Below are 25,095 nucleotides of genomic sequence, written 5' to 3'. Positions count from 1 at the left end.
CCGTATGCACTTATGCACCCCCATACCATCAGAGATGCTGGCTTTTGAACTGAACGCTGATAACATGCTGGAAGGTCTCCCTCATCTTTAGCCCGGAGGACACGGCGCCCGTGATTTCCAACAAGAATGTCAAATTTGGACTCGTCTGACCATAAAACACTATTCCACTTTGAAATAGTCCATTTTAAATGAGCCTTGGCCCACAGGACACGACGGCGCTTCTGGACCATGTTCACATATGGCTTCCTTTTTGCATGATAGAGCTTTAGTTGGCATCTGCTGATGGCACGGCGGATTGTGTTTACCGACAGTGGTTTCTGAAAGTATTCCTGGGCCCATTTAGTAATGTCATTGACACAATCATGCCGATGAGTGATGCAGTGTCGTCTGAGAGCCTGAAGACCACGGGCATCCAATAAAGGTCTCCGGCCTTGTCCCTTACGCACAGAGATTTCTCCAGTTTCTCTGAATGTTTTGATGATGTTATGCACTGTAGATGATGAGATTTGCAAAGCCTTTGCAATTTGACGTTGAGGAACATTGTTTTTAAAGTTTTCCACAATTTTTTTACGCAGTCTTTCACAGATTGGAGAGCCTCTGCCGATCTTTACTTCTGAGAGACTCTGCTTCTCTAAGACAAAGCTTTTATAGCTAATCATGTTACAGACCTGATATCAATTAACTTAATTAATCACTAGATGTTCTCCCAGCTGAATCTTTTCAAAACTGCTTGCTTTTTTAGCCATTTGTTGCCCCCGTGCCAACTTTTTTGAGACCTGTAGCAGCCATTAAATTTTAAATGAGCTAATTAAGTGGATAAAAGTGTAAAATTTCTCAGTTTAAACATTTGCTACGTTATTTATGTTCTATTGTGAATAAAATATTGGCTCATGTGATTTGAAATTCCTTTAGTTTTCATTTTATTAAAATTTAAAAAAAACGTCCCAACTTTTCCGGAATTGGGGTTGTACTAAAACAATGGTACATTCTACTGTGATGCCGTTTTGTTAATATATTAGATGACAAAGATGAAGTCTGATATCATCATCTGTAAGAAGAAATTGCAAGCAGATAAAACGATCACCATATTTATCTAGACATTTTATTACAATTTAGATGCAAGTCACCATAATATGTATTCCTAGTAGTATCTCCATGTTTATTAGTGAATGATTAATTCATAAATAATTTTAAGACTGTAGAAAAAAAGGCCCTATAAAAACAGCTAGAGGAAATGGTTAAACACCTGCCACCCTCTTCTAACAAATCACAAGTAATGAAAGCTACATTTCACAATCAATAAAACCCATACATAATCTTAAAACTAATTCAAGTTTTCTCAGTATAAAAGTCATCTCTTTTTTGGAGCAAGAATAAATACTGTAGATTAGTCAGTACAAAAACTTTCACAAGGCTCAGACAGTAAAACCAACCACGGTATTCAGCATTCATATGAGATGACATGAGCACCATACAGCTTAATGTGCCGCGCATGTCCTCCTCAGCTTTGGGGGTAAGAGAGTGTAAAGTGCCTGTTCTGTCCCTCATGCTCAGTGCGGCAGGGTGAGCAACTGCAGAACAAAACATTTCTTAGTGTGGCTATGCACAGTGTATTCTACCATCAAGTATAATAAAGTGAATACAGTGGATCTTGAGTGTACAAAACTAAAGCAACGAAACAGCTGAATGAAGTATTAAAATGTGACAAGAGTGAATGTTTTTTTTTTTTGTGAGTGTGTGAGACTTTACCTTTGGTTTAGTGTGTCTAGTGAAAGGTACACCCTCTTCAGCAGTGTGTGTGTCCAGCATGTCCTTACTGTGGCTGTCTGAACTGAGGGTGTCCATTAAGCTGGTAGTGCACACTGAGTGAGTGTTATAACCGCTATCCACCTGCAGAGAACATGAGGGACACATTAAGCCTAACAATTACTTAAAGACCATAGTCCACAATTCCATCATTAAAAGCTAGCAAAAATCATTAATAAAGCATAAACTTAGTCATAGTAACAATAATGACTACTACATTTTAGTCTCATTAAATAGTGCTACTATAATAAAACATAACTACGTTTCTTAGAGCAAAAGAGATTCAGTACAGCAGCAGCTGCTTCCAGACAGTTTTGCAGTGGTTTTATGTCAACTACACCTGCTGGGCTACTAATGAAATGGCTCTTTATTTAGTTGTCTAGTGTTTGGAGGCTACTTGGAAGCAGCTGGCATTCTGGTCATCTGACAGCATGCATACTAACCTGCATGCTAATGTCGTATGGTGTAATGCTTCCTTCCGCGAACATGTGCGTACTCTCAGCGTTAGGCAAACTGCCTGTTTGAGAGCTGGACAGTCTAGCTGGTGATGCAGTGTCCTCTTCAGGAACCCAACCACAGGATTCCTCTCTGCTCCTGCTGATGACCTCATTCTCATCTTCCCTTCTGTCAGACTCATTGTTTCCTCCACTGCCCTTCACAAATGGCTCGTCTTGATCCATCTGCTCAGAAACAGCCACGGAGGCCTCTGACTCACTTTCCCCAGATCGGTGTCCATCTCGCTGGACATGAGGTTCTGTCGAGTTAGCGTCCAGGTCCATGGGTGGTAAAGGTTCACTGGGATGGATGTTCTCCTTGTCCTGGAGGATTGGGTGAAGGATAGGGGAAATGTGAGAAGGAGAGGTCCACATACAGGCTCTGTTTCTGGGTCGGGATTGAAAGGGGGAGCAGCTTCGAATAGGGGAACAGCCCTCCACCAATGGGCTTTCTCCACATCGGTTCATGTCCATGACTGAGCCGCCCGTAGGAATGCCATCAGGGGACAAAAACGACAGCCTTTTCCTCTCACCTATAAAGACAAAGTTTTATGTGACTTCACATTTATCCAAAGTCTAAGCGGGGGTTTATGACTTGGTGAAGAGATAATAATTATAATTAAATTATATTGCAAATGATTCATTACAAAAATTATTAAATATTTTAGCCATTTACTTGCTGGTCACCTGACCATTACCCAACAACAGAGAACCATACACATGCAAATGTGTTGTTAAAGGGATAGTTCAATAATTACTCACCCTTGTGTTGTTTTATACCCATTTAGAACACAAATTAAGATATTTTGATGAAATCCGAGAGCTTTCTGATCCTGCATAGACAGCAAGGGTACTGACACGTTCAAGGCCCAGAAAGGTAGTAAGGACATCCTTTAAATAGTCCACGTTACAGTGGTTCAAATGTAATGTTATGAAGCTACTTTTTGTACGCAAAGAAAACAAAAATAAGGTTTTAATTCAACATTTTCTTCTCTTCTGTGTCAGTCTTCAATGTGGAAACTTGCATTCTGACATAGAACATCAGTTCATCATCTGTATATTCTGGTTCAAATTAGTGTGGCTGGGCAGAAAATTGCAAGCCATCATCTCTGTTAAGATCTTCAGACATTTTTAGGAAGACTGTTTTATGTACAGTGTGCATCTTCTGCTTGTAAACAAGCCCCAGTGCATCTGGGTTCTACGTTACAATGCTGGCTCCTGTGTCAGCAGCATCACACACATGCATTGTATTGTGCATATGCATTGTAACATTTAATGTATTATCGGATATCACAATATATTTAAAGAAAAATGTCGGAGGATTTTGAAATAAGCCAAGAGGAGACTAGTTTTCCTTTGCTAAGGTAAGGAAACCAAGTTTCCATCTTTGCCCGTACACACAGAGGCGCGCGTGCAACCCATATGTCTTCCATCTTACGCCTGCATGTCTTCCGCATCCCACAGTCAGCAGATGTTAGAAAAATCTGGATCACAGAGAGCAGCTGTTACTACACAGAGCCGTTGTTAACTGACTAGCTGCGCAAATACACGTTCATTATCAGCATTTATTTGCGCAGCTAGTCAGTTAACAACGGCTCTGTGTAGTAACAGCTGCTCTATGTGAAATCACGCACCTGATGGAATTTACCGCTGATTAGAGAACCGGCATTACTGACAAGATGCACATTAATGATCGGATAATCTTTATCATGCACCCCTACCGCTTACCCCACTGAAAGGCTTGGAAAAGCAAGGCCAATTTTTAATATAACTCCGATTGGATTATTCTGAAAGAAGAAAGTCACACACACCTAGGACGCTTCGAGGGTGAATAGAACATGGATGAATTTTCATTCTCGGGTGAACTAAACCTTTAACCTCTGTATTAATGTTACCTTCTCAGGGGCTACTTTAAGTAAAACATTTTTATGTCTACGGGGTTCAGCTGACAAAAAAAAGGGTTCAAGGAACCCCTGCACTACATATATAGGCATGCATACAACATAAAAAAAAAACCTGGCACCATCATAGATTTCTCACCTGATACAGGCGTCACAGCATGCTGAAGTCTGATGGGCGACAGAATAGGAGACTTGAAAGCAGACGACGATCTTTCTGAAAACATGGGACTTGCATCACTGCCCAGACTGTATGCTCGACCCTGGCCTTGGATGGGACTGGATGAAAACTGGCCCTGAAGATTACGGATCAAATACAATATTACATTTGAAAGATCTCAGATATCAAGTACCCTTGAACCACATTTTATTGTTCTAAGTACAAGGGTGTAGTTTCACCCTTGTAGTGTCATCATCTATGATCTGGTACATACAGACAAGGGCGTCCCAGTTGGAATGCCACACTGAAGTGGAGAGACAATAACAGAAGACACCGTCTCTCGACTGCTGGGAGGAACATTATGGGAATATCTGTCTGGGCTGGAAGGGGTAGAGGACTCAGAGCCACTGTCATGGCCATCAAGAAACAGCTTCCGCCGCAAAGAAGAGGAGCTAAGGCTCTCCTGCACCTGTTCGGTTAGCTCTTCTGTCTTGTAGTAATCACCTGGTGCAACAGAAAGGAAATGCTCAAGTTAATATCAAAATGTATCCAAGCAAAGAAAATCATGCAAATATTTGCCACATTTAAATAATAAATAGACAAGACCTGACACCCCAAAATTTAAGAAGTGCAATGAGGTTAGACTGTTAACAACCTATTTGCACTTGACCTTATATTGTACTCTGTCAAAAGCACTTTCAGGATTTTGTGAAGGGTGTTAGAGATATAAGTAGTCATTGCATAAATAGCTTGTAGACATGTTTTAATATGAATAAAATGGCAACCAAGTAAGATTTTTTAATTCCACTCGTATAAGTTTTTTAAAGGACAAATGTTGAATCTTATTTCTCAGTTAATTAAGTCATATGACCATGCATTCAAATATTATTAAGAAAAGCTAAATGGTGATTAAAAATAATTTCAGAAGGAATACAGAATGTCACACTATGGAACAATTTAAAGATCCCAGTAAAGTGATGTTAAGCCCCTAAAATACGAATTTTACCAAGGGAAACCCACCAAAAAAAAAAAAGTGTATTTTATCGCCCGGAACAAAACGCGATTGGGCTAGTTTTGAGATCAATTGGAAAGGGTTTTGTTTTTTAAACCTGGCAATCCTGATCTGAATGCACGTGCTGGAGATATACTAGGAGTGCCTTTACTGACTAGATGCGCGTGAAATCGCCTTCGATTTTTTGCACAGCCCTAATTACAATAAATAAAAAAATTCTATGTTAATATATTTAAAAATATCAATTATTCCTCTAATACAAAGGTGAATTTTCAGCATCATTACTCCAGTCTTCAGTGTCATGATCAGAAAATGTTCTAATATGTTAATTTGCTGCTCAGTATATATTGCTTATTATATATGTTTAAAACAGTTCTGTATTTTTGTCCAAACCTTTGTACATTTTTTGGATTATTAAAATGGTCAAAACCTATCGATCCTATACTTTTGAACAGCATTTTATTATAAACTACATGTTTGCCTTCATTTTAAAATAAAGTAATAATTAAAAAAAAGGTTACCCAGAACTTTTTCAAGATTGAAGTCCACAGGTAGAGACAAGACCGTCTGACAGATGGCTAAAACACAAAAAAAGTAAAGACCAGTTACTCTAAATCCAAACAGATACATTTCTATATTTACAGTCTTGATCACTTATAAACTGTCTTAGAGCTGCTTAACAAACCATTTATTTTCTTTGATGACTGAAGCGTCTCTGTTACCAGTGGGGACAAAGAACCTAATGAGACCAATTTAGTTAATATCTATGAAAAACTACATTGGTTGTAATAAAGTAGCATGAGAACATCTCTTGTTTTATGTTCCATGACTTACTGTTAGGATGTGGCATTTTTACTGGTTTAGCCGCTGGTGGTCCCCATGGAGAGGGAACAATTGCACCTTTAGTGAAAAACTGAACAAACAAAAATAATAACACAGCTTTCTCTCTAGTTAAAATAAAACATTTTTATGAACAGGCATTGTGTTATAAGAAGTAAAGCAGTATTACCTGTTCAATAGCATGTTGCCGTTTTTCCTCGATCTCAGCATCTGCCCTTGATGTGTTAAAACACAACTGAGTTAACATCATGAGAATATTAACAAATATTTACAAAAATAAATAAATATTATTTTAAAACACTTCAAATAAACATACTAACAGCAATACATACCTGGACTGGCTAAAAAACACAGCCTGGCGGTGAATGTCCTCTGGGTCTATTTCCACAGGAAGTAAATTTGCCATCTCATCAATCGACCATTTGAACTTGGCTGGTGTCTACAACAAACACCACACACACATTGACATTTCTATCCTTGATGATGATTTCCCCTCACATGCAGAGTCACGCACTCACCGCGGAGGAGCTCGTGGAGCTCTTGAAGACGGACGGGCTGGGCATCAGGGGCTCGTGCAGACGGTGATAGTCGTTAGGGCTCTCAAACGGGTTCCGGATAGCGGGTCTTCCAGGAGTCTCGGGTGTTATATGAATCTCTGCTGTATCCCCCATCTTAGAAACGGCGTCCTGCCAACCAGGCTACGTTTTAACAACACAGAAATGAGTGCAAGACTGGAGAATCCTTCAGAATATCAATATATAACGTTACGTTATATCGGTCATGCAGTTTGATTAACTGCGTTATATCATTGCATCTCGATTGTGATGATCAAACGATTATTGATCGGATTCTTTTTTTTTTTTTTTTACCTTTTTTTAGTCTGCAGTCTTAAAATCACATGTGTTTAAATAGACAAAAACGGGTAAGAAATGTTATTAATTAATAATACTCACAACGCAACGAAACTCAAACAAGCCAAACAGTGATCGCTGAATGGCTCTAACGTCTGATTTAATTTTCGCTCAAGAGGTGCTAGCCAATCACAATTCAGCAGTCCGGACGTAACGTTAACTTCCTTTTGAACATCTACAACTTTATTGATAGGATTGCCGCAACAAACACCGCGAGGTCTGAACAGAACTGCTTTCAGTTAGTTCGTTTATGGATTGGAGACTGTGTGATGAGAGATTTGAGACGCTGCCCGTTTTTTAATTAGCAAATTGTTGGAAGACATCAGAGATTAACAGGAGTAGACGTTTTAGGTCTTCTGAACGAATGCTAGTGCTTTGTTATTGTCGTTAATTATTTAAATAGCTTTAGCACGTAGCATCATGGCCAGTCCCGCGAGCGCGAACATGAACGCTGTCCGGGAGACTATGGATGGTATGATTAAAATGTTTACAAAAAAGAAATACTCTTTTTAAAAATGCTGTTTTTTCGAAACATAATTGAAATCTGTATTGTTACACACTGGTTTGCACACTACATGATTCATTCTCATAAATCGCACTGTTAATTCAGTGGAGCAGTTATGTGGCTCATGTATCTCTGTGTTTTGTTCTTACATGTCCAGCTCTCCTGGAGATATCCAGGTTGTTGAACACAGGATTGGACATGGAGTCTCTGTCGATATGTGTCCGTCTCTGTGAGCAGGGGATCAATCCCGAAGCTCTGTCATCAGTTATCAAAGAGCTCCGAAGAGCATCGGACGCATTAAAGGTAACGTCAGTGTATGTATTTGCAGTGACAGCCTTATTTAATCTTCACTCATTGGTTTTATCCACTCTGCCTTATTTTGCTTTGATGCAAAATCTTGCATAACTACAGGGCTTAAAGTTTTCCGACACCAAGCCGGATTTCCGACAGTAACAGTAGCCAGTCAGAATGTTTTGCTTTTATAAACATGATACGCGCATAATAGTATTCAACTGCAGAGTCGCAGCTCTGATGAATGGAGAAGCGCGACAAAAAGCTGTGAGGCGAAATGGTCAAATATATCCATCTAGCACGTAGCACGTATTTACATAGAGAAGCTCATTATAAAGCAGTGGAGCTTTGTAAACAGCTCAGAGTAATCATGTCATCTCCATAAGAATGATATGATTGCCAAAACATATTTACCGGGATTTCTGAAAAGGTCCTGTTCACACATGATCTATTAATGGTAACTTTACCAGTAAAGACAGTATGTGTGAAAGGGGCTAAACTCTTCCTCTGTATACGCTTGTGAATTTTATTTGCTTAACGTAATCTGGAAAAAATGTGTGCATTATCTCATTAGATTTGTAACGTAAATCATTTATAAGCCTTTGCCAACACAGCAGATATATCGACCTACGTCTAAATATGCCATTGTATTGTACATAGCGATTTCAAAATAAATGTTTCTGCACGAGGCCAAATATTAAAATTGAATGGATTTAAACATTGTTTAATCAAGCTGTAAAGTTAAACGTAACCAGGCCGTTGGCGCCCTCTGCAGGTTTTTGTTGTAATACATAATGTACTTAAGTTATGTTAATGTTATATATATAGGCATATTACATTATGTATTTTAACAGTGTTGTTCAATAGAATCTTGTAATTTCATGGTTTTGATGTTTTATTTGAGCCAATTATTATTGCCTCATTGTTAGTTTATATATAAATAGTCATACTAAAGCCTGGTTTTCACTTAAGTCTGTTTGTTACAACAACAACAAAAAAATTTGGATTACTCAGTTGTCAAAATAATTAGTAGATTAATTGATTCCCGAAATAATCATTAGTTACAGCCCTAGATTAGTTAAATATTTCTAAATACAACTGCATTGTTTTACTTTTTGTAATAAAAAGACCAACTTTTTTTAGTGAAAACTTCTTAAAAACAGTATTAAAATATTGTCACATTCTAGTGAACCAAGTATCTGTACTTTGTCTCATCTCATTAGCTAAGTGTATTGTTTCACCCCTAGTGTCGATAAGCAATGATATAGCTCATAATTTTCCAAGTGTATGATACAGCTTTCATTCTGCAGGTCAATCATATATTTATGAAAAAGAAAATCAGTTTGAATAAAGAAAGCAATAACTTTGCCATAGTATCCTTTCAAATGTTAAAGTTATCACAGTCATTGCATGCTTTGCATGTGCTGCCCCGCCCCACCCCCGGAAAAAGTTCATGCGCAGGATTTTTTTTTTGCTTTAACCCCTGTATCTATGCATATATTCAGTAACCTAATAAAATTAGGTAATGTCTGATAAGTAAAAATTTCAAAGTGCAAATCCATGCATACCATGCAGTTCACATATTGTATACTCAGTTTGTTTACCTGGTAGAAAACATTGAAGTTTCTGTAAAATGATTACTAAGCAATGTATGTTTTTGGCTGATTAGAAATAACCTGTTCAATTTCTGCCAGAGGAATAATTTGAAGCAAGTACTCTATTTTAATGCAAGCAGATAATATTAGGCTTGGTGGGGATTTTTCCACTTTTCAGCATTCATTTGTCACTACTAAACTATTTAAATAAAAACCGTGAATGCAGATGTAGCTTATATGCCTTAAATATACCATTTACTTTTATTTTTTAATCAAATGTGTATTTGTTGTTTTATTTTGTCATTTCTTTAACTTTCATCTTTTATTGATCCTTTAGGCTTCTGAAATCAGCACTAGTCAAGGATGACCTATCAAAATGTCATTGATGATGGAGTGGTCCCTGTTTGAGACGAAAGAAAACTGCACAATGCATTGTGTATATAAACATGTACATAGGATTAATTTGTTAAAGCAGTTGTTTTGCCTTGTGTTTGACCTACTTTCAAGTGCCTCAGGATGTACAATTGGACTATTAAAAGTGTCCTGTTTTTCCTTTTTGTGTGTTATTTAAATATTGTTTGCTAAAAGGAAAAACATCCTCAAAATAGACATTACTATGTGGAATCCTTTTTGCCTCCGTTTAAGTCAGTAAAAAGGGTGTGTGAAGGTTTTTTTTTTTATTTTTTTTTTACCCTAACTGTGTTGTTTTTATGTGTACCTCTGATCATTAAAACACTTCATCTGTACCTTTATGTGCGTTTACGTCTTTTAACCACGTGATGGCGATAGCAGTGCATTTATAGTTAATTACTTCTGCTTTGTGTTGTCATAACATTATAATTGCAGTCCTTTACCATTTATTTCTTTTAATCATTTACGGTAAATGTCATGGCCATGCATATTACACAATAAAGGTTGGATCAGATGTTCTCCAACTCACAGGTGCTTTTTTGCACAGATCTGACATCAGTCTCTGGGAACGATAAAGGTCACGCTTGGTAGAAGCACTGTGGATCTTAGATCAGCCAAAAAGACATCATACCTGGCGAGAGCTTCATTAACACCCAGCCGTGCTGAGAGGGAGAGGTGGCTGTGTCCTTGGTTCCTGCAGACAGGAGGCATAATGTTTCACTCCTGCAGCGAGAACTCCTTTATGTGTCTAATCACCTCAACCTTATGTCTGCTCTTATTGCTAAATATTAACCCCGAGTCCAGTCGTTTCTCAAACAGACGTTTTCGGCAGAATGTGCTATAGTTTAAAGAAATAATTAACCCAAAAAGTAATACATCTCTTTCTCACCAATGGATCGGGTTTCAAAAAGGGTTCTGATAGAGTTTGTGTGGAAGTTGTGGCCTAGTGGTTAGAGAGTTTGACTTCTAATGCAAAAGTTGTGGGTTTGAGTCTCAGGCCAGCAATACCATGACTGAGGTGCCCTTGAGCAAGTTACTGAACCCCCAACTGCTTCCTGGGTGCCACAGCATAAATGGCTGCCCACTGGTGCATGTGCCCACTTTGGATGGGTTAAATGCAGAGCATGAATTCTGAGTATGGGTCACCATACTTGGCCTTTTATTTTTATGCTTGAATCCACTAAATAAGGCTATACTCATAGTTTGAGTATGGGTCAAGGGTGCACCATCTTCAGGCCTCTCCACTGAGTCACCTTTTAAGAAAGACACAAGCAGCAGCAGCATGTGTAGAAAGATTGCGACCGCTTGTTGGAATGACAGGTGTTATCAACTAAAGCGGACCAGGCGTGTCTCTTCATGAGGCCGGCTAATGATGCACAACGATGGGGTAGTTTATTCCTCACTGTGAATTAGTATCATAAAGGTTGCCACAGTGACAGTGACATCACTCATCAGTACCAGCGAAACCTTTTTACAGGCTACATTTGAATGACCCATCAGTCTCCAAACAATATGCATCTGACTCCTACAGCATTTGAATGTCGTTCGTGGTCAGTTTTATAATCGATTTTATTCAAGATGAACACAATAAAGAGTTTGCAAGTGAGCCTACACTGGCTTTGGTTAATTGAACCTCTAAAACGGATGAAACCAAATAACACAATTAAGTATTCTGAGGTTGATGTGTAATTATCACATTCCCATCCTCTAATTCATGCATTAATTGCTTTAATTAGCAAAGCAATTTAAAAAACAATGCTTAGCTCTGTAATAGCATCCACCTTCAGTAACTGTTTATGTAAATTCCCTTGTGTTCGGTGTAGGTTAATGAAATGTTTGTTATTAAATGGGAATTCTGTGTGTTCAGGTATGTAATTATCAATAGTTTAGCTGTAAATTGAATAATTGTGTTTTAACCTTTTAAGTGATGCATGCAATGCAACAGGGTTCTTTGTTCACAGCTATGTGATAAACAGCTGGTATTAATCTAAAGCTGGTGGAAGTGACAATACCCTTGTGCAAGGTTAATTGAAAGTTTAAAATGTATAATTGTAGGTTATAATCCCATTATTTTTCTAAACAATTCCTTTAAAAAGAATGGGTCTGATGACCGTTGTTGAAATATTTTCTTTCAGCAAATATTATGGCCCTTGGACCCTTCTTGGAGTTGGACGTTCATTCTCTGCAGAAACCTAAAATTCCAATAGCATATTTTAAAACAACTAAGCACAATACAACTTCTTTAGACAAGTGTCTAGCTTAAACATACCATATATTGTTTAAAGGTTTGGGGTTGGAGCACTGAAAAAAAAGGTAACTTCAAAGGTTCAAAATATTATTTAATATCACTGAACCAACTATCAATATCCAAACAAAGTTTTATGGATTAAATCAGGAAATAGCTCAATTGCAGATTACCCCTTTTTACAGTGTAAAAAAAATTGTTTTTGTAAGAAGCCTTTTGTGTTCATTATGCATTGATCTCAAATCAAGTAAAAAACATTGCACTGTGAAAGATAATTATAAATAGGCTATTATTATAATTAACTGTTTACTATGTAAATACATTTTAAAATCTAATTGATTCCTCTGATGTAAAACTGAATTTTCAACCGCCATTACTCCAGTCTTCAGTGTCACATAATCCTTAGAAATAATTTTCATATGCTGATTTGCTGCTCAAGAAACTTAAAATTTTATCAATATTGAAAACAGTTGTGCTGTTTCATATTTTTTTCATATATTTGTGGAAAGGTCTACATTTCTCCCCCAGGATTCTTTAATGTTCAGAGGTTCAAAAGAACAGCATTTATTTGATATCTATCAACTAAATTTACACTGTAAAGGTGGCACAAAAGCACATCTAAAGTGGTTATAAAGTGCTGCATGGCATAGCAGGTGGTATAGGATATCTTGATCTATCTATCTATCTATCTATCTATCTATCTATCTATCTATCTATCTATCTATCTATCTATCTCTCTATCTCTCTATCTATCTATCTATCTATCTATCTATCTATCTATCTATCTATCTATCTATCTATCTATCTATTTTTTAAACTCAAGCCTATAACCCAAAAACTTTGTGTTGTTGTTTTTTAAGATGTAAATCATATTGTATGAAACGTGGTTCAACGTGACAATCGCTGTGATTTGTCTCACAACACACGTTACGTTTCTTTTGGCGTCGATTAATCTTTGCACAGCCTCCTCACGAACACCTGTCAAAAGACCTCTATGAGAGTACTTTTCTTTCACTCTTAATAGGCTAATACCCTCTCATGTGGTCACAAATAACTCTACGTCCGGCAGACTTGAACTCTTCCGGATGTTAAGCCTGTAACTAACTTCATCAGAAGTGCATCAATTCCCATTAGCTGCAAATGAACGTACGCGAGGCGCGTCACCTCAATGCCCGTTTGATCAGCGGCGCCGTTTAAATGCCACTTCGATTCTCCGAGCGTCCGGCCCGAGCTTCCCAATAGACAAACAAAAATGGGTTGATAATACTAATGCTCGTGTTGTGACAGCGCTATTTATAATGATTAATGATGCCGTGTTTTAGTTGATTACAGTGCCGCCGAGTTTTTTCGTACTTGTTTCAATTAGTGTTGTGAAGGTCGCTAAACTAATCCCTCAACCCCGTACGCATAATCTTTTCCCATTAATAATCATACAATGCTCTCTGCCCTCTTGCTCATTTGAATCACAGGCTCTGCTAAAGGAAAAGACATCTTCAAGTATACTGCTTTAGACAGGAAATATGATGATGATGTTGATGATGTTTGGTGTGCTCTTCCCAATGCTGTGACTCACTGACCTGCTCCCTCAAGGGATTTCTCAATTGGGCTTTAGCATTTAATACATAGTTATTTGTCTAATTAGAGTGGATGGAATGATATTTAGGCCTCATGAATTTGATCTGCTACCGAACTCTTTCTCTGCAGGCTTGAGTGGGTCATATATTATTGTCGACAAGACCAGAAGCAACCTGTCATTTTCTATCAGGCCCAGTTCGCTGTACTGCAAACAGAGCTTTAGATAACACATGACTATATTTAAATTATTTTTATGTGACAAGATCCATGTGGCCTGTAAAGTGCAGCCAACAACAATACATTACCTTGGGGCATATTAGGCTACAGCTGAAAGGATGTGGTGCTGACAGAAATGTGTTGGCAGCGTAAAATTTCCCATATATTGAGAGCGTTTCAGATGTCACATGGTTGAGTTCAGACCCTATTACATGTAAATGGAATGTTACACATTTTTAAAGAAGTTACAACTATACGCTCTGAAGTTTCCTGTGAATCCATATATTCAGTATATAAGCAATTCATATGCTGCAGGAATGAGTCCTAAAATCACTATTGCATGTTACTGCTGGTGTTCCCCAAGGCTCAGTCTTGGGGCCTATTCATTATTTATTTACTGCTTCTTGTACAAATTTTCAGAAAGATTGGAATTCATTTCCATTGCTATGCTGACAAATTTTTACTTATCTTTAATGCCTAATTATTTTTTCTTATTTTATTAATTCTCTGTAAAGCTGTTTAGCTGAAATAAAAAACTGGTTTTCATCTAATTTCCTTAAACTTAATAGTGACAAAACTGAAATTCATCTTGTAAGTATGTGTAACATGGAGTCAGAGACGTTCAGATCCATATGCAGTATGTTTAATAAGAATGGTCAGACAGGCAGAATTCAGGTAACAGCATCAATAGTGTCAAGGTATATCCAAAATCAGAAACAGTAACAAGCAGAGGTCGGGGCAGGCAGCAGAGAATCACAGTCGGTATAAACAATCCAAAGTCGAACACGGAAGGAACAAACACTAGGATAACGCTTGTAAATGCCAGGCAGAACTAAACAAGACTTCGCAAACAGTTGGTATGAGTGTGCTGCTTATGTGTGTGTGTGTGTGTATTAGCTGCAGGTGTGTGTGTAATTAGATGAAGGTGTGTGTGTGTGTGCGCATTCAGTCCTAGGTATGAGGCAGGATGGGAATTGGAGTTCGGAATGGAATTACAAGATGCCAGAGTCCTGAGTGGAGTGCCCTCTATAGGAGTTCATGGGCACTCCAGCTGATGATCGTGACAGTATGAAGTCTAATCTGGTAAAATCCGATAATTTTTTATGACTATTGACCAGTCAATTCTTTTTCCATCTTCTCAAGTAAAAAGTCTGGTTGGTGTCCTCCATAGCAACTTATCTTTAAGTCATCACTTAACAATCAGAAACAGAGCGCCTCGTTATCACTAGTTTTATTTTGATCTCCTGGGTCCGCTATTAGCTTATAGCCCATTAGCATCAGCGGCGTGGTTGCTGCTAACTGCGCTTACATTGCTAATACTCTATTCACACACATTACCACTGCTGTACTCACTGTTACTTGCTTTAATGGCGGATGAATGTCTACCTTTGATTGCAGGCGAGGACACATTCGCAGCTCGAGCTCGAGGCCGTGGGGAAGCAGATTCGCGACCTGGAGGTGAGGCAGGCCCAGGAAACATCCCGGGCTGACACTCACAAGTCCGGGGTAAGTATACAGCGTGCTGTTAACAGTCCCACCACGTCTACTGTGTGTGTTTCTCTGCACAGGCCCGGTGCAACCAGGATGTGATCTTCCCAGATGTCCTTCACTCCGGCGCCGGGACACCACGGACCCTGGATGCATCCACAGCGGAGGACTTCAGCAGCCTGATCGAGACGGTTCGCAGCACGACGCCCACGGCGACGATCATCGTGTCAGGACCACTGCTCACGTATTGACGAGGACACGAAAAGTTCAGTAGACTTTTTGCTTTAAATGAATGGTTGTTATCATGGTGTAAAGAACAGATACTGCTATTTGTTAATAACTGGAATCTTTTCTGGTAGCGTCCTAGGCTGTTTCGCGCTGATGGCTTGCACCCCAGCAGAGTTGGAGCGGAGCTGCTCTCTTACAACATCTCCAGGACACTTCGCTCCATGTGACTAGTAAGACAATTCTCAAATAACCATTATGATGACTTTTGTTCCACCCGCTTAAATGATAAAAGTACTTGCACTGTACAATCTATTAAGACTGTGTCTGTTCCCCGAATAGTGAGGTCAAAATATACATTTAATGTAGGATCTAGAAAAAATCTTATTGTGATTAAACCAGAAACATGTAAAGTAAATGAACAAAAACATTCTTTAAAGTTTGGGCTCATAAATATTAGATCACTCACACCCAAAGCAGTTATTGTAAATGAAATGATCACAGATAATAGTTTTGATGTACTCTGCTTGACTGAATCCTGGCTAAAACCAAATGATTATTTTGGTCTAAATGAGTCGACTCCACCAAACTACTGTTATAAGCATGAGCCCCATCAGACTGGTCGTGGCGGAGTTGTTGGAACAATATATAGTGATATTCTCAATGTTACCCAGAAAACAGGATACAGGTTTAACCTATTCGAAATACTTCTGCTTAATGTTACACTGTCAGACATGCAAAAGAAATCTAATGTATCTCTTGCTCTGGCTACTGTGTATAGACCACCAGGGCCGTATACAAAATTCCTAAAAGAATTTGCAGATTTCCTCTCAGACCTTCTAGTTACAGTTGATAAGGCGCTAATCATGGGAGATTTTAATATTCACGTTGATAATACAAATGATGCATTAGGACTTGCGTTTACTGACCTAATAAACTCTTTTGGAGTCGAGCAAAATGTCACCAGGCCCACTCATCGTTTTAATCATACACTAGATTTAATTATATCGCATGGAATTGATCTTACTGCTATAGATATCGTACCTCAATGTGATGATATTACAGACCATTTCCTTGTATCGTGCATGCTGCATATCACTGATATTTAACTATATGTATCAGTGTTACCGTCTGGGCAGAACTATTGTTCCAGTCACCAAAGACAGATTTGCAAATAACCTGCCTGATCTATCTCAACTGCTATTTGTACCCATAAATACACATGAATTAGACGAAATGACTGACAACATGGGCACTATTTTCTCTAATACATTAGAAGCTGTTGCCCCCATCAAATTGAAAAAGGTTAGAGAAAAACGTACTGTGCCATGGTATAACAGTAATACTCAATCTCTCAAGAAAGTAACTTGTAGTCTTGAACGCAAATGGAGAAAAACTAACTTGGAAGTTTTTAGAATTGCATGGAAACACAGTATGTCCAGCTATAGACAGGCTCTAAAAACTGCTAGGGCAGAGCATATCCACAAACTCATAGAAAATAACCAAAACAATCCAAGGTTTTTATTTAGCACAGTGGCTAAATTAACAAATTACCAGACGCCACCTGATTCAAATATTCCACCAACGTTAAATATTAATGACTTTATGAATTTCTTCACTGATAAAATAGATACCATTAGAAATACAATAGCGAATGTAGATTCAACAGCGTCTAACACTTCAGTTTCATCCATCGCACCCAAAGATAAACTGCAGTGCTTTACAAATATAGGACAGGAAGAGCTAAATAAACTTATCACTGTATCTAAACCAACAATATGTTTATTAGATCCTGTACACACTAAATTACTGAAAGAGTTGTTACCTGTAGCCGAAGAACCGCTTCTCAATATTATTAACTCGTCGTTATCTTTAGGTCACATCCAAAAACCATTCAAGTTGGCGGTTATTAAGCCTCTTATTAAGAAATCAAAACTAGATCCTATTAAACTGGCAAATTATAGGCCCATTTCAAATCTTCCATTTATGTCTAAAATTGTAGAAAAAGTTGTGTCTGCTCAATTGAGCACCTTCCTGCACAAAAATGATCTGTATTAAGAATTTCAGTCAGGTTTCAGGCCCCACCATAGCACAGAAACTGCACTAAAATTACAAATGACCTGCTTCTTGCGTCAGATCAAGGCTGCATCTCATTTCTAGTTTTACTTGATCTTAGTGCTGCGTTCGACACCATAGATCATGACATACTCATAGATCGATTACAAAACTATACAGGTATTCAAGGGCATGCTCTAAGATGGTTTAGATCCTACCTGTCCGATTGCTAACATTTTGTTTACTTAAATGGGGAGTCATCTCATTTATCATCAGTAAAATATGGAGTGCCACAAGGATCCGTCCTAGGTCCCATTCTATTTTCAATATACATGTTGCCCCTTGGTAATATTATTAGAAAATACGGAATTAGCACACTGTTATGCTGATGATACTCAGCTATATATCTCAACGAGACCAGATGAAACCTCTAAATTATCTAAGCTAACAGAGTGTGTTAAAAATGTAAAAGATTGGATGACCAATAATTTTCTCCAATTAAATTCGAATAAGACAGAGATATTAATTATTGGACCAAAAAAACACTACACAGAATCTTGTAGATTACAATCTGCAACTAGACGGATGTACTGTTACTTCTTCTACAGTCAAAAATCTTGGTGTTATATTAGACAGCATCTTGTCTTTTGAAAATCATATTTCCCATGCCCTAAATGGTTTAGCTCCTGCGTACCTAACTAGCCTTCTAGTCAAGTCAAGTCACCTTTATTTATATAGCGCTTTAAACAAAATACATTGCGTCAAAGCAACTGAACAACATTCATTAGGAAAACAGTGTGTCAATAATCCAAAATGATAGTTAAAGGCAGTTCATCATTGAATTCAGTGATGTCATCTCTGTTCAGTTAAATATTGTCTGTGCATTTATTTGCAATCAAGTCAACGATATCGCTGTAGATGAAGTGACCCCAACTAAGCAAGCCAGAGGCGACAGCGGCAAGGAACCGAAACTCCATCTGTGACAGAATGGAGAAAAAAAATCTTGGGAGAAACCAGGCTCAGTTGGGGGGCCAGTTCTCCTCTGACCAGACGAAACCAGTAGTTCAATTCCAGGCTGCAGCAAAGTCAGATTGTGCAGAAGAATCATCTGTTTCCTGTGGTCTTGTCCTGGTGGTCGTCTGAGACAAGGTCTTTACAGGGGATCAGTATCTGGGGCTCTAGTTGTCCTGGTCTCGGCTGTCTTTCAGGGCAGTAGAGGTCCTTTCTAGGTGCTGATCCACCATCTGGTCTGGATACGCTACCATTCTACCACGCTACAATCCATCACGCTCCCTAAGGTCACAAAACGCTGGACTTTTGGTAGTTCCTAGAATAGCAAAGTCCACTAAAGGAGGTAGAGCTTTTTCACATTTGGCTCCCAAACTCTGGAATAGCCTTCCTGATAATGTTCGGGGTTTAGACACACTCTCTCTGTTTAAATCTAGATTAAAAACACATCTCTTCCGCCAAGCATTTGAATAATGTATCTTAAATTGTGAGTATAGTTGTATCTGATCAAATGTGAATTCTTATTCTTTAGCTTGGGTTAAATGAATTAATTTTACTCTGTTGGAACAGCAGCTATGCTAATGATGTCTCTATTTGTTTCTATGTTTTGCCACGGGATGTAACTAGGATTTACACAAGCTCCAGTCTGGATCCAGAACACCTGAGAAGAGATGATGCTGACCCTCAGAGGACCCCAGATGATGCTTACCCTGAATCAACAACAGAACTAACAAATATTGCTACAAGTGTGACTGCATCATATATTAATTATTAATTATTAACAATATTAATAATGTTCATCATCTGGCTGACTACGACTTGTATAAATTTTTCTACAAATCCTGTCATACGTGCACAAACTGACAGTCACCACTTATAAGCTATTACTAAATATTGTAGAAACATAATTTTCTGTAAAGTTGCTTTGTAACGATTTGTATTGTAAAAAGCGCTATACAAATAAACTTGAATTGAATTGAATATTAATAATACTGTCGTCCGAAGATGGTCCTCGGGAGGAATTTGCCTTCATAGAGTGGACATTGGTGAGAAATGAATCTCCGTTCCCTGCCAGTTCCCAGGGATTAATCGCCAGTACCATCGAACTGCCCCACCTCCTCTCTCCATCATCTTCACTGGTTCCATCCAGCCCTCTTTCATCCTTGGTTTCCTCGTCCAGCCCTGAGGGGGCTTCCAATCCTCCAGTGCCCGCTGCTAGAATGTGTCCTCCAGTGCCTACTCTTAGAATTTGCCCTCCAATGGCCGCTCCTTGAAAATGTTCGCCTTCCCACCCACTCCAGCCTCCTCCACCACTGTCGTCTGGCAGCCCCTCTGCTTGCCCTCAGCCCACCATCATTGCAGTGTGAGCCCCGTGGGACTTCCATCCTTCAGTGTCGCCATGATCTGAGTGTACCTCACCTCAGCCTCCAGCCTCCGAGGCCTGGACTCTGCCTCGGTCTGTTGACCCATCAGCTCCATCATGGCTCCTAGCTTCCTCCTCTCCTTCGTGGTCCGGCAGTCCACAAACTTCACCTGGCTTCCTCGTCCCTCCAGCTCCGCCTTGGTCTGGTGTCGACCCTCTTGCACCTCCACTCCTCTGGCTTAGCCTCATTCCTCCGTCAGGCTCCTTCATCCCCTCGGCTCCACCTCAGTCCTCTGTCGCTCTGGCTTCACCTGGCTCTTCAGCTCTCCATCTCCGCCTCGGGCTCCTCAAAATTAGAATGAAGTTTGTGAGTTGTCCTCCAAACTAAATTACCAGTATAATCATATTTTTGTAACTGAAGCAAGTTGTCATATATATTTTTAATATTATATTTTACACCATTTAAATTACAGTTTGTATTGGTTAATATAATGGTTTGTGTTATTTTGTTGTTGTTATTGTTTTGTATTTCAAAACACGTAGCGGCAATCAGTGCTGTGTATGTCTCTTTTTTTTCAGAAGCTGGTCCTGCATCACTACAAAAGAGAACTTCTTCTCAAGGCAACTGAGTCTTTTAACCGCAGCTTGCTCACTGCTGTAGCTGAGTGAAGGTTATTTGCCAGCTGAATGACCCCTCTTGTTTAGGTTTGATGGATGTCGTTGAAAGTGAACACAGCTAGGGGTCTAAGGGGCAGAATGTGTGTGTGTGTGTGAGAGAGAGAGCAAGTGAGTGTAAGAAAAAGGATGCTCTATGATCTGTGAAGAACCAGAGCGAGAGAGAATGAGAGTGTGCACCTGAGTGTTAGCATCAATGCTTATGAGGCTTATCCATCAAACTCAACACACAGCTATGCACGAATGAATAACCCTCGCCCTCTCTCTGCCTCAAGAGGAAAGGATAAAAAAAATCACACTGCCTTTGAGGTCACAGAAGTTGTTTGTGGAAAAGTTCAGTTCCATGCGTTTTAAAGGAAGCGTTCTTCCTCACAACAGGTTACAGACCTCTGGAATGGATGGTAAAGAGGAGATAAACCTCAGGAAATAGAAGAATGAAAAATCACAGGACAAATCTGAGCATTCCTAACTCTACAGCGAAGATTTTATGTTATATGTGTCCACATTTACTGTCCAAGAGCTTTAAAGCAATGTTTTGTAAATGGCATTATATAAATTAAATAACTGTTTGACTTATTTTATGAAGCTGATTTATTTTAAAGTTTACCAAAAAATGAAAATCATTTACTCACCCTCTTGTCGTTCCAAAACCATAAGACTTTAGTTCATTTTTAATTTGAAACATAAGAAGAAACCTGAGAGATTTCTGTCCCTCTACTGAAAGTCATTTTACCCAAACTGATGGTTCAAAAAATTGATAAAGAGATCGTAAAGTCTTCTGAAGAGCCATAATTGCTTGATTTACAGATTTGATGTTGGTGTTTATTCACATGCACGTAAACATTAATCAACACATACTGCAACACACTGAGAATATGTGGTAAATAGAATCTAAAATGTGCTTGCTTGCAAAAACCGATGAGATTTAGAAGGCTATGTTATATTTGACATGCTCTATGCAACATATGTGTTGATGAATACTTATATAAAAGCTTAAATTAAAAATCTATTAATTAAATAAAGTGGGTTTTTTTCAGTAATTCTCTTATTGACGCCAGTATAGGTGATGACTTGTTATGAGTGAGCCAATGAATCATTCAGTCAAGTGATTCATTCATAAAAACTATTTTTATTGTGAAAATAGAGAAAGTTTATGGCAGTGTTGTATCTAAAATGCAGTTAATGTAATACAGTACATAACTTATTTTTTATTGAGTCGTTGTATAAATCCTGATAAAACATCTTTAACCAGCCTAAAGCTGGGTAATCTGAAAGACCAGCTTAATCCATCTAAGACTAGCTTAGGCTCTGTTAAGTCTGTTATTTATTTATTTACTTCTTAAGCAGGGAAAGCAGTACTTTTGTCTGAATATGCCCTAACATTGTATGTGAAAAACAGTGAAATGAGTAGTATGTCCAAATCTGTTGTTTTGAGTTTTTTTTTTTTAGAATAACCTTTTCACCCTTTCCTCACGTACAGTATATTTAAAATTAAACTTGTTCATTGAGAGTGACATGTTCAAAAAAGTTGAGTTTTCCACTCTTCAGGGAATATCTTGTTCTGCATAATTACCCAAATTTGATTGGAACTGAACTTGACTTCTGGAGATGACTTTTAATGAATGTAAATCAGGCATCTCACATCCCCACAATTAATTTTGTCTGTAAAAAAAAAAAAAAAAAAAACTTGTTAGAAAACAGAAAAAAAGTGTTTAAGCGCTGACAGAGGAGTGCTGTCAGGCATTTTTCTACTCTATCTCATCTCCATGACTGGCACTCTAGAGATATTTTCCCCTCCCTGACTTTGATCATGGAAGTGATGTTTTAGAAGAAGCTGGAGTGAATTCCAATGTGAGGTGGGCATCTTTTTAGCATACCTAAATAAAACTGGGTGCAAACCCACCAACCCCCACCCCCAAATTGAACTAGGCTGGAAGTCTTAGCTTTAATTTCATGTGCAAGCCTTCACATAAATATATTCTATCTTAAAACATGTCGCTGTCCACAACAAGGTCTCACGGAAGAATAGACGTCTCGAATGTTACGTCACACCCACAGTGAGGCCAGGTCATAGTCTTTGATTGATTGAATAGATGCCTGCTGCAGTAGATTTGAAGCTATGTGACGTCATTCAAAACGCAAGCATATAATTTCATCAAATAGGATCTTTTATAAAGTGAAAAAGAAATTGAGTTTATTGATGGACAAGTTTAGTACCTACAATAATTGATTAGCATGATTCAGCTTGCTTAGATTTTATTCCCATCTTTCAACATGTCAAAGGTTGCTGTAAAACAAGAAAACTGCTGTTGGAACAAAAAAGTATAAAATTAATTGTAGAATAATTTTCAAGTCTTCTAAAGGAACAAAAAAAAAGTATTATTTTATGCAACAAGGCAGCACAGTATATCTGCACCATATCAGCTTTATACCAATATTTGTATTTATTTTATTTTCTCATTTATTTTTATTTAACAATAAATTGTATTGTTTTGGTATCGGTTGACATTTGACACACACAGCTTTGGGCAGTGCATGCTCATATCCCATATTTTTAGATATAATTTAGATTGGTTGTTATCAATCTAGGCCCCACATTGTCCAACAGAATATTCAAAGACCCCCCCCCCCCCCCCCCATTTACACTACAATATTTCTGCTGTAAATATGACAAATCTGCTTGGTTTCAAGCTTTTTTATTGATATTTTCATTCATTCATTCATTCATTCATTCAACAAAGTAAAAAACAATCTGGAAAATTCAAATAAAACTATCGCATTTGAAGTTAGAGATCAATTAATATGTTAATAATAATGTAACTAAGGTAGTATATTAATAAAAAATATTTTATTTTAAACTCATCCTTTGGCTTCCTTGGAATTTTACTGAGGCCCTCTGGATGAGAACTATGATTTAGATTACTTTTAATAACAAATTACTCACTTATCACTTTTTTTCACATATTTAACAACACTAATGATTTAATAAGACCTTTAAAAGTATTCTTTAACTGGAAATCTGGGTGAGAAAAAAACGTCTCAAGGTTACGTATGTAACCCTAGTTCCTTGAAGGAACGAGACGCTGCGTCGAAACGCTTTTGGGGAACGTCCCTGACGAGACCGACTCTAAATATCGTGTGCAATCAGTCCATCGGAAAGGCGTGACGTCACGGGCGGGGTGACGTAGCGACCAGGAAGCTATAAAAGCACGTGCCGTGCAGCTGGCTTCAGCTTCGAGTAGGGAAGCAAGCGCCGGCAGGGGTGCCGGGAGTATGGCTCTGCGACGCAGCGTCTCGTTCCTTCAAGGAACTAGGGTTACATACGTAACCTTGAGACGTTCCTTCTCAGGAACTCGAGCTGCGTCGAAACGCTTTTGGGGAACGATGTGCCCACGCTGCCAGACTTCCAAATCCCTGCCTAGTGTGTAGTCAAAAGAGCACAGCTAAGACGAGAGAACAGAAGAGCCCGGCGTGGCTCGCATGTCAAGATTGTAAAATCGGACAAATGTGGAGGGCGTGGACCACCCCGCAGCGTTGCAGATGTCCAAGAGGGACACACCTGCTGAGAAGGCCTTGGAGGCCGCCATACTCCGAGTAGAGTGAGCCTTGGCCCCCAAAGGAGGGGGAAGACCAGAGGACTCATAGGAGACGTTGATAGCCTCGACTATCCAACGACTAAGGGTCTGCTTGGTGGCAGGAGAACCCTTGTTAGAAGGACCGTAGCAAACAAGCAATTGGTCTGATTTTCTCCACAGGGCAGCTCTGTGGACGTATGCGTCCAGTGCTCGCACTGGACACATACAGTTTAGCTTCTCTTGGTCTGGCTCCCGAAAGGGAGGAGGACAGAAGGCCTGCAGTACGATAGGTTGTGGTGTAACAGAGGGAACCTTCGGAACGTAACCCGCTCGAGGGTATAAGAATGCTTTGGCCATACCAGGGGCAAAGTCTAAGTAGGTAGGGGCCACCGAAAGGGCCTGAAGATCTCCAACTCTCTTTAGTGAGGTGATTGCCAGTAACAGGGCAGTTTTAAGTGTCAGATGTCTATCTGAGATATCTTGTATTGGCTCGAATGGAGCTTTACAAAGAGCCTCTAGAACCACAACCAAATCCCAGGGGGGAACACGGGATCGTACTGGAGGTCTCAGCCTCAGCGCACCGCGGAGGAAACGTGTAACTAAGGTGAAGAATAGGATTTTTGCAGTGTGGCAAATTTATACAGTCAGATTGTTCCCCTTTATCCTTGAAGCTGGGAATAAATCCATACATTCTAATCTAACGAAGAACACATTCAAAGCAATTCCCCGAAACCCACATCCATCTTC

General features: G+C 38.9%; 2 protein-coding genes across 4 annotated transcripts; one reads left to right on the top strand and one right to left on the bottom strand.

Moving 5' to 3' along the window:
• Positions 1 to 1,088: 1,088 nt before the first annotated feature.
• On the bottom strand, positions 1,089 to 7,305 carry bora (bora aurora kinase A activator). 2 transcript variants are annotated; one of them, XM_059554168.1, is made up of 12 exons: positions 7,164 to 7,305; positions 6,729 to 6,908; positions 6,543 to 6,649; positions 6,380 to 6,425; positions 6,205 to 6,283; positions 6,056 to 6,109; positions 5,892 to 5,948; positions 4,633 to 4,862; positions 4,341 to 4,494; positions 2,250 to 2,833; positions 1,750 to 1,890; positions 1,089 to 1,571 (listed from the first exon to the last, which is right to left on the bottom strand). In XM_059554168.1, the coding sequence occupies exons 2-12, from the start codon at positions 6,879 to 6,881 to the stop codon at positions 1,551 to 1,553; spliced, it is 1,626 nt and encodes a 541-aa protein (XP_059410151.1). In that variant the 5' UTR covers positions 6,882 to 6,908; positions 7,164 to 7,305; the 3' UTR covers positions 1,089 to 1,550. The 2 variants fall into 2 exon arrangements, with proteins under 2 accessions (XP_059410151.1, XP_059410152.1); XM_059554169.1 differs by having other exon boundaries at positions 6,729 to 6,896; positions 7,164 to 7,269.
• On the top strand, positions 7,229 to 10,091 carry LOC132143705 (mitotic-spindle organizing protein 1-like). Of its 2 annotated transcripts, none has more exons than XM_059554171.1 (3): positions 7,229 to 7,593; positions 7,784 to 7,940; positions 9,864 to 10,091. In XM_059554171.1, exons 1-3 carry the CDS (start codon positions 7,542 to 7,544, stop codon positions 9,877 to 9,879), a joined length of 225 nt encoding a protein of 74 aa, XP_059410154.1. In that variant the 5' UTR covers positions 7,229 to 7,541; the 3' UTR covers positions 9,880 to 10,091. The 2 variants fall into 2 exon arrangements, with proteins under 2 accessions (XP_059410154.1, XP_059410153.1); XM_059554170.1 differs by having other exon boundaries at positions 7,266 to 7,593; positions 7,784 to 7,929; positions 9,850 to 10,091.
• Positions 10,092 to 25,095: the final 15,004 nt, after the last annotated feature.

The sequence above is a fragment of the Carassius carassius genome, chromosome 7 (assembly GCF_963082965.1).
Source record: "Carassius carassius chromosome 7, fCarCar2.1, whole genome shotgun sequence".
Taxonomy (NCBI): Eukaryota; Metazoa; Chordata; class Actinopteri; order Cypriniformes; family Cyprinidae; genus Carassius; species Carassius carassius.
This window is presented reverse-complemented; position numbering and strand designations above follow the sequence as displayed.